This window comes from Macrobrachium rosenbergii, chromosome 50 (genome assembly GCF_040412425.1).
Source record: "Macrobrachium rosenbergii isolate ZJJX-2024 chromosome 50, ASM4041242v1, whole genome shotgun sequence".
Classification (NCBI taxonomy): domain Eukaryota; kingdom Metazoa; phylum Arthropoda; class Malacostraca; order Decapoda; family Palaemonidae; genus Macrobrachium; species Macrobrachium rosenbergii.
Window position 1 is genome coordinate 13,177,463 of NC_089790.1, and position 13,036 is coordinate 13,190,498.

Below are 13,036 nucleotides of genomic sequence, written 5' to 3' on the forward strand. Positions count from 1 at the left end.
GTAAAAGTTTTCCTGTAATCTTCTTCTTTGAATTCTCTTTCTTGGGCCAGTTTTATGCGAATCTGTCGCTGCCCTTCCTTGTTAGGAGAAACGGCACAGCCCCACTGATATGCTGGAGATTTGACCAATATCGTACTGTACACAAGTTTAAATGTTTCAAATGGATATGGGAGTACGTGAAGCGTCCAACAACTGCGATTTTGGAAGCACCACAATTGTTCTATGCAAGCATTTTCAAGCCAATTGCAATAATGGCGCCACTTTCTAACAGTGGAGGCCACGACAAAAGCCAGCCTTCCAGACTAATGGGAACAGAAGTAACCAGGCCAACGTAGAACAAATAGCGAGGCTGTATCTACCAGCAAAGGCTTACTCTTCCTATACAATAAACTTGAATATCATTCCCCCTTCATTAAGACCACTTGGCACCCTCTTTGATATCCTTTTGAGGAACCAGGCAGAAAAGCCACGTACCTCAGGATAATACACCTGAGTGTGGCTCCAAACCCAGACATCAATTTAAATCAAAACCAGTAATCAGGAGAGAACCACTTTAGGCACTGCTCAGTGCCCAGTTAGACAATTTGGGTCCGGTACCTTAGCAGCGGTACCATTGTTTCAGCAGCTTTTAGGCCAAACTTAAAATATCTATGACATTTGCAGCCACACACCCAGCTGCTGGAACAGATAGCTGGCATTCAACAGGTAAAAGCCATATGTTGGTAAAGTTATGATGCCAAAGTCGAGAAAACCACAGTTACAGTGTAGTGTGAAACTTGAAGAACCTGTCACAAGCAAGAGAAAGCAGAGACTTTGGTGTATCTGCATGGCATGTATTTTGAGCTGATAAAATCACTACTGTAAATAATCATGAAGGCAGCTTCAGTTGTTAAACACACTGTTCACAGAAAACAATGCATATTAGGCATTATTCAAATCAAGTACTGTAGGCTAATACAGTACACACAAATGGATAAAGTACTCTACCAAATTATTGTTGTGTAACAATTCTAAAACTGAAAAAATCCCTGCCAATAAATCTGGATGCTACAAAAAAAAAAAAAAAAAAAAATGAGGCCATGTTTGACTATCAGAGATCTGAAATAATCATGAGTACAGTACTGTAGTCATGGGTATGAGGCCGAACCTTAGTAAGACTAAAGACAAATGATCTGTTAGTTTATCACTGTACCTCCATTCCAAGGCATTGCTAGTGTCAAATGCTGTACTTAAGGATTCTGAATCTTTGACATTTCTTGGTGTTACCTTTGCCTCAACACTAACTTTGCAAAGCACTTCAAAATATATATAACTAACTGAAAACTTGGTAATGTTTGTAAGGGTTCCTTTATTCCATATGTTGACAATAGCATTATATGCTCCCAGTTCTTTGTTTCACCATTATTGTACTGGGATACTGTTTTCCTACCTGGTTATCAGCAGCTTCCCAGTAGGATCTTTAAGATAAAACTACTCGAGGGCAGGGGATACATGGTTCCCAACAATTACAATTATGATTTAGACCACTGCTGAAGCTCCATCTCAACAATGGGCCTCAACCTCCACAATTACGGCAAAAGCCTCTTACCATTTTACAGGTAAACTGTGAATGGTCTTTCTCAAAGAATTGTTGGTGTTAAATGAGAATGCAGTAATACAGCACTTTCAAATGTCCTTGGTTTTGCTGACTTTCTGCCCCTGTAAAACAAGTCTCTAGCTAAATCTCAGGTAATTCATCCACGTTAACAAACCTAGAAGCAGGATACAATAAAACCATACATGTGACAGCATCTATTTTTATGCAGTACCTCACATAAATCACAAGAAATGGTAAATACTGGTAGATGTACTGTAAAAACAGTTTTCCTCTCAATATGAAATTAAACTTCAGTAACTGCAGCAACCATAGTAAAAAAATATCATGCAATAGCTATCCTCAGGTATTATGCACACAGTCCTCTATTAACTACACGAATCAACGCTGCCATCATCATGATAATAAAGGAATACCTTTGCAGGCCAGGTATGTGAAAACTGATAACACTTACTGCAGGTTTGACCACACAACAGACTTCAAATTTCCACCTCTAACAGTTGGTTCTACTGTAAATGTTTGTTATCAAGAAAAAATACATAAAAATTGATACCACTGTGAAATCCTGAAAAACATCAATTTATTTTGAAATACAACGTGCTGGTTTAAAAAGCATCACTCATTCACATATTTAATGGATGAACTCTAACACTACATAAGTATTATGCTTTAAAATGAAGGTATAGAAATGTGACTCAATGGGTGTATTATAATACTTTACAATGATAACAATAATAATTTACCATTAAAACACTGCACGGAAATATTGCTTTAATTTCACTGCACTGAAATATTGCTTTAGAACCACTGAATCCCAAATTTGCATAAGTCACTGACTACTGGTATCAATGACAATGATGACATTTACCTTTAAAAAGCACATGCAATCACTTGGCATTCTCTCTCTCGAACTGAAACAAATGACACTTTAAAAGCTCAAAATTCACAAATACTAGAAAATGGCTTGAAAAGATAGGAACCATGTTATCATTGAAAGGCTAACCATTGTGATTGCTGATGTAACCAACATTTGTCCGAGCTTTAAAAGAATCTACATCAAAGCTAAAAACTATCTGCTTTTACGAATGACAGCTAGACATCTATATGGCTTTTGCAAGTACTATTTTGTAGTGTAAGAGAATTATATCCTCTTCATCATACACATTGCTGAAGTATACGACAAGACTGTAGCAATGGTCAGATCTTCTAATGAAACTATCATGTAAAGCAAAACACCTACGGAAGATGAAAACCACAAGAGAAATCGTGGCCTTGATGCTCAAATGGCTATACAGTTTCACAGCACTTATGACGGTCAAGATCATTGCATTTACCTCTACCAAGCTGTTTCATTTAAAATTAAACAGCTGGGTGAACATAAATTTCTACAACCCCTTCAACATTCTGGTCAGGATTTCATAACACCCATTGAATACACATAAATAAGTTTCTTTATGATAGTTATTTACCTGTGGCAGAGCAGATTGCAATAAACCAATTCCTTGCCAAAAACTCTTTTCATTTCACATAAAAGAAACCACTATTCAAAATCAGTAAACAAAGAACAACTATAAATTTAACTGGAAAACACTTAAAAGTTCTACTAAAACAAATCATCCAAAACATACAATTCCACACTATTCCAAGAGATTCATACAATATTTCTCAATCCAATATGGATTACTTATAAAAATTCTGTATTTGAAAGCAAATAGCCTATATAATTCTATGCAACACAGAAAAGCTACAATGACTGCTATAAACTACAGTAAATTTTTCAATTTAATGTTTCTATTTTACATACTCTGGGCAGATGAGAGCCTCTGTTCAAGATGACAGCTTACTTTCACATTCACTTATCATCAGCATATATGACAATCTTCATTATGAATATTTCCTAATTAACTATAGTCTTTGATGCAATACATTAAAAAATGGTAAAATACGAAACAAGTACGTTAAAATCTGTAGTATACATGCATTATTCAAGGAAATCTCGAGTTTAAAAATATAAACAACAATTTCATCCTTTTAATACACAGCTTCCAAATCGCATGTTTCCTTGCACATACCATTAGTGAAGATAAAAATGACTGATGTGGACATAAGTCACTTCTCACAAATTCTAGAGAACAGTGAATTTAAAAATGAAATATTAGGCAGAACCAAGTGCATTTGCAATCAGGCACATAAGTAAATTATTTAGGTAGAAACTAGTGCATTGGTAACTATTGATGTTAGGGAAGGTTTTGGGGCACAAGCTTGTCGTACACTCATCTCCCAGCTGTGAAGCATCATTGTTAAACTACAGTGAGGAGGCATATTCTTCAGCCTAACCAACATGCTCTCTCTAATATTCTTGAGAAAGTCAGTTGTCTCATAATCTACAGGTAACAAATCACACCGTGGAGTTTTCATCGGGTATGCTGAGGGGATAGTAAGAGTAATTGGAGGGACACATGGCAAATTAGGGTCATCCAACTGACAAATCAAAGTCAGGTCATCACTGCCTGGCGGTTGCTGGCAGTCCAGGTTAACTCTGAAGCGTGCATTTAATCTAGCAACTTCCCCTTGAACAATATCACTGATATTTGGAGTTTCTGGAGGTGGCTGGAGAGGATTGTCTCTCTTAAACCGTTTTGTGGGGTTTGAAGTGTAAGTAGGCCCCAACAACACAGACAATGCTGGTGAAAAAGTACGATGCACAGTATGGGACCCCCAAGAATGCTTAAATGCATTATTTACTGCATCAACCAGACCAGCGATTCTACTGTCCATGGTTGGAGGCACTTCTTCTCGCATTTCTAATTTTACTAAAACTTGTTCACATTTTAAAAGAGTTTCCATTGGCATTCGTTTCTGAGGGTTCTGCAACATATCATATAATTGTTTCATTTTTCTTGACTTTTCCACATCTTCATTTCCCATTCTTTCTATTACACGGCGTAAGGGTACAATGTACTTACTTAACTGGCGAACCTTCTCTCGGTAAGCAGCATCATCAACCTGACTGCTGCTGATACACTGTGCAGGGGATGGCTGTTGGGGCTGTCCTGGAGTGTTTAGCATTCCACCAGGAGAAGGAGCACCAAGATGACCTGTACCTCTACCCATTGCCCCACTACCACTACCTGCAGGTGATGGAACCATATTTGAAGGCGAAGGGGATATGAATGCAGGAGAAGGTTGGCTACTAGGGGCAGAAAGAGGTGCTGGAGATGCACTTGTAGAGGAAGGAGTTCCTTGTCTTGGTATCCCTGTTACACTTCCTTGGAACCCTGGCGAAGGAACCCGGGGCTGCATTGTACCCGCGGCACGGCCAACTATCTGTGTGGGAACCTGGCCCATTTGACCAGTGGGGCCTCCCTGACCAGCTATGGCCATTTGAATTGGATTCATCTTTACAGGCTGACCTACCTGGTTCATGGTTATGTTTGGCTGTTTTTTATTTCCCGCAATCTGCTGCATGTCATTAATTCTACGGTTATTTCCAGCCCAGTTAGAAATGTCACCAGTCTGATTCTGAACACTAGGTGGCATTGGCTGACCCATTCTGGGATTGCCTTGCATAGGCTGCTGACCAGCTAAAATGGTGGTATTAGGTCCAGTGACCCCCGTGGCTGCTGTTGACACCATCTGACCTGGGCCAGGTCCAACAGTGCCAGACATATTCTGACTGGGTCCACCCATCTGGGTGACAGTGGAAGTCATGTGACCACCAGGCCCAGTCATCTGAGTGGCAGGGCCAGGAGCTGAAAGAACAGCTTGCAAATGGGGATTGTTATTTTGTTGTTGCGTGTTATTCTGTGCCATATCACGGAGATACATAATGACACGGGCAATGAATGTCATGTACTCTTCCCTCTTCCCAGAACGCTGGAAAACCTGAAAGGTAGAAGACAACACCACAGTTATCACACAAAAGAAAAAGAAATAAAATTCAGAGTTTAACATGTAAGAGAACCTAAATATCATGGTAATAAAAATTTATGAAGCAAAACAAAAATTACTATGTTCACCTCATTTGTCTATAATTTAGGTGTTTTTAAAAAAATTAGTTAGTATGATACAATTCCTTTGCCTTTAAAAGGCCAAATATGTTGATACAATGTCATATTACTGTACTCTAAAATAAACTTTATTTTAACAAACTTTCCTCTTGTTTTTAAGGTACAGTATTGCAATTTGTTAATAAAATAGTAAATTCTCCAACTGCTAACTAAAATTTTAAGAACAAATTAAGATTTCAAAAAATTTTAATAGGATTTGCAGGTAAGGATATTAATTTTGCATACACAATATTAATTCACCAAAGGCAGTAACTTTTATCGTAGTATAATGATTGTATGAAGGACATATTATTATCTAAATGTTGTAGGTGTACACAGCTTTTCTTTCTATGAAAAATGTACAGAGCTAATCCTTCATGTTACGAAATAAAAACAAAAAAAGGCTCATAAACTTGAATTACAAACATCTGCCCATTCACTCAGCTATTTCAAGTATATATATCAAATATACTCTACCAATGGAACAATATTCACCAAACTATTCATTCATGAATCTTCCATCAATGATTTGGCCATACTTCCAGGGCTAGAAAGTACAATGATTCTTGCAACCCATTGATCAAGGGTCTCCTTTTGTGACAGATACAATACCCATCTAAAAGTAAACCTTAACACTTTGCTCAACTAGTGACCTTATTCAATTAATAACTATAGAATCTCTGAACACCAAACTATTTGGGTGATGTTTCACACCACACTCTAAAAGAGGCGTGTCACGGCAAGGACTCGGCAGTTTCATATGGACAGCTAAACAAAGGAAGTCATTATTCATACCTGCAGTTCCAAATCATGAGCATTTCGGTGCTGGTTGGGTGGAGTCTGCCGTATTAACTCTTCTAACTGGTGAATCACCTTTTGTCGGAACGACCAAGTTTTCCAGTCGTCAGCCATGATTGATGCCTGAAATGAAACATACCATAAAACCATTTGGAACATGAAACATATTTTTCAAAAGTATTGTACTCAATGACTCTCATGAACACTTTTCTTCTGAGTAAAAAGTTTCTTAAATATTTTCACATTATAGTGCTACTTTCTTAAAAACATCCATTGTCTTTATCTGGTCGTCCAAGTGATCCACGTGGACAAAATAAAAAAATAAATGTTGCTCACTTGAACACAAACCTCAGTTCATTCACTAAACAAACTATGAAAGAAGTGCATATAAAAATACTATAAAGTCCTATTATTAGGCATTCTCAGGACTGAACCTATTCTCACCTTTTATGCAAAGCTTCAAGGCAAAACACATTACAGATAAGCTTATGGGTTCCAAACACCATGGGTTAAAAAAAGTACTGAAATTTTCCAGTGAATTTTGTTCAGCAATCAAGGAAAATATATTTCCCATTTAAAATAAGATCATCAATATTGCAGAGAATTTCTCAGTAAACAAGAGCAAAACTTCATTTGAAAAAACACGTTACTCCTCTAAAACAATAGACAATACAGAGAATTCAAAGCAGAATGCAATTTTCTTTATTCAAAAAACATATTGGCTTTGTTCTTTCCTTTTTTGTATATCAAAAAAATGAACATTACTAACACACTTTTAAAACCTGATGTCAGCATGTTAAAAGAAAAAAGAATACAGTTTCCTCAATACTTAGTTTCCTTATAATGTCTTGTACTAGAGCACATCTAATATTTGATCTAATATTTGATGTAAGCATGTTACAAAAAAAAAAAGATATAATTTCCTCAATACTTAAAATATAAAGTCATATGAGAGAGAGAGAGAGAGAGAGAGAGAGAGAGAGAGAGAGAGAGAGAGAGAGAGAGAGAGAGAGAGAGAGAAACTGCCATTAGACACTCATGGCCTTCATAATGAGAACTTGTCTCACTCTCAACCTCTCAATACTTTTAGGAGTGATTCTGTCTTCCAGTGGAGCAAATTAAGAAAATATCTAGCACAAACATCAACACTAAAGTTCTTGGAATAGGTACTAGTCTAAATACAAATCAAACAGTTCACAACAATAACTAAGTGGCTACATGTGTTGTATACCGCATCTTTTGTCAGTTCATACAGCCATTTACAGAAAACGTTCACCATCAAAGCTAATTTCAATCTGAAACTTTAAAGTTTATAAAGTACTGGAGCTGCTATGGGCAGAAACTTTACAGATCATCCTCTAATCCTTAACAGTAACATGCTGATTTACCACATTCTCTCTCTCTATAAGGAGTTCCCTATAATAAATTTCCCTCATCTTTAACAATTAAGCCTGGGGCTCTGGGCAATGCAGGACTCTCACTTGGGGAGGCATCTTCCCAAAACATCGTGGCTGCCATAAGCGGTAAGTGCATGCTAGGGACCCTATACATACATAAACACCTTGAGTTTGGAAGCAGCCAGCATAACAGGAGGAGGAATGGCAAGACCACATACACACACACACACACACACACACACACACACACACACATGCACATGGACTCTCACTCAAGGGAGACACCTTCAATGGCAACAGGGCTGCCACAAGCAGCAAACATGTGTTGGGACACCTGTATCAACATACATCAGTCAAACCTGGAAGGCAGGAAAGAGCAAGCATAAGTACCACAGGAAGCAGTGAGGTTATCATGGATGAAGGACCACAGGTTTAGCCGCATCAAAAGGAGAGCATCCTACCCCAAAGAAACCAGCAAGAGCTCTTTGGCCTTTCTGGGCTTCCTTTGCAAATAGACCAGCCAGCAATCTCCTCACATAGCAATCAGAACAGCAGACCTTACTCCTTGCAATAAGGACTAAACTAATAAGAATCTACAACAGAGACATAAAGCATCCATATACTATCTAACCAACACATCTACGTTATTCAGAGTCGATTCCTCACCATGAATATGTAATGGCCATACAGAGTGTAGTCATAAACAAAACAAAAGCTCAACAATGGAGAAAGTACTTGAGTAGAAACTTTTAACACGTAAAGTCCTTGGATAATGAGTCAGATGTCAATATGGGATCCAAGGCAAACCTTGAAAGCTCGGTTACCAGCAGGTGAGTGTGTGGAATCCCATCACTGCAGGGTCACCGACAAGTAAGCAAGAAGTATTCTGTCAGCACTGGATACTGACAGGTGAGTGGGTGGAAACTCATAGCTGGTGAGTGGTATTCCATCTCTCAATCACACCTACCTACCACAAATTAAACACCTTGTTGCCAAGCTTCAACAATTGTTTCCAGCTTTTGCTGGGAGTACTACATGAAAGGCGATGGTTTTTATGATTGTAGGAGCAAATGGCATACATTACTGTATAGTCTTTATGATAATACAACCACCATGACACTGAATTTTGTAATTAATAAACATTATTTGAATGATGATATAATGTGCATAACACACATATAAAGCCCCTTCCTATTAATACTAATGATCACTTGAAATACCATTTCAGGCTGATTACTCACTGGGTTAGGAAATGAAAAAACAACCTAGGTAGGCTACCTTAATTCTACTTTGCCTGTCATTCCTAAAATAACATCCATTATCTGCCCAATGGTTGGAAGACAACATACTAGCCATCTAACATATTTTCCTAATGATTGGAGGCATAGGCCACACACACATCAGGTAGCACAAAATAACCACACAACTTCACTGAGTAAATATATTCCTACTACTCATACTAAGTTTCAGTGAGATGGGATGGTTTAGTTTCCAGATTCTTTAATTTACAAGCAACAATTTATCAAGTACTAGCTTTCAAAGGCATACAGTCTTCTTTATCAGGTACCAATGCACTTAGGAGATAACAGCTAGGCCTACATTCGGGTATAGCCTATATGTGCTTCTACCAACATCTGTTATTTTCCTTTTTTTTGACCCTCGGGATGACCTACCTGTTGATATTCAAAAGGAAACTAACTGATGTTTGGGGAAGCATATAGGCTATATACCCAAGTGTAGCTTTTATTGCCTCAGTACATTGGTGCCTGATGAAGACAGCATGTCTATGAAAGCCAGTATTTGACAAATTGCACTTTGTAAATTAAAGAACTGGAATCTAAAACATCCCGTCTCACTGAAGCCTAACACAAGTAGTAGGATTAACAGGCCATTTCGCCCTATTGTTCGGCAAATAACCTTCAGCAGGACAATAATGTTACAGCATAGGCTACTAGGCGATTATCTAAAACTGGAATTGGGATAAAAATTTATGAGTCTGCCTGAAGGTCGTGTCTAGCCTACAAAACAGGATAAGGAGGTCACCAAAATCAAGATGGGTGGCCCAACACCTCCCCTTGTGTGATGGTTAGGCTAAGTCTTAAGAGACAAGGCACGGCTGATATTGGTATAAACATCGTTTGGAAACTTTTATATGGAAAACTGTGTGGGCTACTAGGCTATTACATGGAAAAATAGGCTAAGCCCCAACATGAAGTTAACTTCTGGTGGGATCGGCGGATTTTTCCTAGACAGTGACTCCCAAGGGTTTTAACCCAGTGTATCCACCTTTGCGGCGTGTTTAGTCCAAGCCCTTCGAGGATTATCGTAAAAACATAAACAAAATACTATAAATATCATTAAATAACGATCCCTAAGAAATATTAGTCCCGGATAACGACCTCGAAAACCCTTGGGGTCGCTATCTTGGAAAGATCCGGATAGGCTAAACCTAATTAGCCTAGGTTGACTTCTCCTCAAAAGATCTTAAAAGTATAGTTGATTACACTGCACAGATGTAATTCGTTACAAAAAAATGAGCTGCAAATGGTGTTATCAACAATCGTCGCGATGAAACCCAATGACCTTTCAAGACGATACCCCTGGTGACTCAACTCTTGGGTTGATGTCGAGCCCACTTCATACCTACTAAATCTTCGCTATAGAGAACTCAATCAAAAAATGCGTATGACGTACCGTAACCTTAATCTTGTGTCAAACTAGTTATTCAACAACCACAATAAATTAACAACTGCGGCACATCCCACTCCTGCAATTTCGACAACTTTAACCTTTCGGAACACGACAAACTTTCTCTGCCTCGTACAAAATTTTACGTAAACAAAAGCTGAAGGTTTGTTTGGTATCGTTTGTTGCATCATATTTCTCAACTCATCGGGTTACTGTGTGGGTCATTTACTGTGAGACATTTGCAGTTGTTTTGTATGATTTTGAATAAATAAAAATGCGACAGCAGTTAATTATTTTCCTATCATTGTGATGTGAACTGAAATATTTTTTAAACGAAAACATTCGTTGACAACCAATACAAGGCCAAGCAAAGTCGGTCGGTAACTCAGTTTGCACGAATAGTCGGAGACTACAAACCTGCCAAGGCTAAGAATTTACACCCACTAATGGGTTTCATCTCCCCGAAAGGTACATATATCTTCTCTCTCTCCCAAAAATTTAATCACCTGTTCACGAAACCCATCTACTGCAGAGTAAAATACTCGTGCAAATCAACACATAATTCAAACGTATTTCTGCCAATCGACAGCCGTATAAACATGCGTACTAAAAACAACCTCTTTATTACCGGCAACAATTACAGTTAAAGCTATGGTCGCTAAAGGTGATTTCATCTTATCTTCTTTCTTTTGTTTTACATGCCTTTACCTTGGCTGTCACTTGCCAACAAGAATTTTACAAAGTTCTTGAATAGTTCTTTTTTAACTACACCCATGAAAAATTTTTTCTTGAATATCTCAAAGTTTTCATAATATATATATATATATATATATATATATATATATATATATATATATATATATATATTAGTTCCTGAAATAACTTAGAGGACAGTCCATGTGTTGCTTGCTCCCATATCTCTGCTTCATCTTGTTTTCATAACCATCAGTGTGTATCTGCAATATTTTAGCCTGGCTTAAGTTCGAATTTCTAACATTTTTAGCATCGCTTTACGTGGTATCCGTGGTTGAAGTGTAGCTTTTTACCGGGCATATAGAGCTGGTCATTTCATGGTCTTATGTTCCTCCTCATCTGAGGCCAACATTTATCTTAATTAGCTATTGTTTAATACTTCTGGCCGTGGGGGTTAATGTTACAACTTTCTTGAATTTAGTAGTTTTATCTTGTCTAACTTCTAGGCTAAGGATTTTGCCTTTTGTAATTCTCAAGTATTCTTTTTATCATCATCATCTAAGACATTTTCTGTCATAATCTTAAGGGCATTTTCTTTCAATATTCATCAGCAGTAATTTGTATTTCCTTAATTTTTCTTTTATTTTTCTTGATTGTGACAATTCTCCGTTTGATATTTCCACAAGTAAGAGACAGCCATTCTCCTGCTTTGTATGGTACAGCATAAGATTGTTTGATTTTTTTTTTTTCACCACCGAGTTGCTTTAGATTTTGTGTGGGTGTTCTTTATTTTTGTTTCTGTGAGTTCTACCGTCATTTTCTTCCAGGTAAATTCAAATGTCATACCTTTCTTCATACATGTATCATTTTTCAAACAGTGGGCACCTTTACGTTTTTTTCAGTGGGTACTGCCCTGTAGTTCGTCGTTCCTGTTCAAGGCAGTTTATTAATTTCTTTAGTAGTGATTATCATCCCTAGTACAGCATCTGGACTACCATAGCCTATCGTACCCTATCCATTAATGGTATTTAAAAAAAAAACTGGTGACCCTGCACATTCTCTAGGAAAACAAAGGAAGCAGAACCACATGATGACCAGATCAGCTAGACCAATATGGAGAGTTTGAGTTTACTAAGTTCTCTTCTCTGGCAACCTTCTGTGAAACCTGAAACAGCAGTCCAAGACGGAATATTGCTCTCAAGGTCTTTTGCGACCAGCAATGTGCCACAGTGAGGCTTGAGGAGCCGAAGGAGTAAGTTCTCCCTTGAAAATATCTAGCATACAATACATCTTTCCTTGCGTCATTGTGAAGTATAAGTTAGTGTTAGAGAGAAATATAAATGATGCGATTTCTCATTCGAGAACCAAAATTATTAGTTTTCATCCTGAGACGTGAGCATTACTACTGCTCTAGGGCTAACCCATTTGTGTTTTTACTACTGTACATTACTTTATTCTATATTTGCGTACATAATAAAAGTAATACGCGGCAATACATACATACATATATGATCCACTCTGTGGCTTTCGATAACAATGCGCCAAAATACAATTTGTAACCGACATTACAGAAAAATGTAAGCTATAACTGTTACAGTATTATGCATTCCCTGAGTCTTAGAAAAATTCTGGATTATCTTCAACGGAGAAAAGACAAAATGGCTTAACATTCAGTTGCTAGTGTTTATCCACAGAAATTTTCGTTATGACAAGTTTCAGAAAATCTTTGTTCTCAGGTTATACAACTCAGTAGGTAATTTAAGTTTTCCTCGTATTCTGAACAGCCTTTGTTCCCTAGTGTGCACTTCACACAGTTG

At 37.6% G+C, this 13,036-nt stretch overlaps 1 protein-coding gene across 3 annotated transcripts; it reads right to left on the minus strand.

Moving 5' to 3' along the window:
• Nucleotides 1-1,782: 1,782 nt before the first annotated feature.
• LOC136832634 (mediator of RNA polymerase II transcription subunit 15-like) lies at nucleotides 1,783-11,061 on the minus strand. Of its 3 annotated transcripts, none has more exons than XM_067093892.1 (3): nucleotides 10,944-11,061; nucleotides 6,439-6,564; nucleotides 1,783-5,479 (listed from the first exon to the last, which is right to left on the minus strand). In XM_067093892.1, exons 2-3 carry the CDS (start codon nucleotides 6,553-6,555, stop codon nucleotides 3,797-3,799), a joined length of 1,800 nt encoding a protein of 599 aa, XP_066949993.1. In that variant the 5' UTR covers nucleotides 6,556-6,564; nucleotides 10,944-11,061; the 3' UTR covers nucleotides 1,783-3,796. The 3 variants fall into 3 exon arrangements, with proteins under 3 accessions (XP_066949993.1, XP_066949992.1, XP_066949994.1); XM_067093891.1 differs by lacking the exon at nucleotides 10,944-11,061 and adding an exon at nucleotides 10,533-10,729; XM_067093893.1 differs by lacking the exon at nucleotides 10,944-11,061 and adding an exon at nucleotides 10,343-10,466.
• Between the last annotated feature and the right edge of the window lie 1,975 nt (nucleotides 11,062-13,036).

Coding starts and splice junctions, on each gene's coding strand:
- LOC136832634 (XM_067093892.1), bottom strand. CDS start 6,555: ATGGCTGACGACTGGAAAACTTGGTCGTTCCGACAAAAGGTGATTCAC. Junction 5,480..6,438: donor CTCATGATTTGGAACTGCAG/GTATGAATAATG, acceptor TCTACCTTTCAG/GTTTTCCAGCGTTCTGGGAA.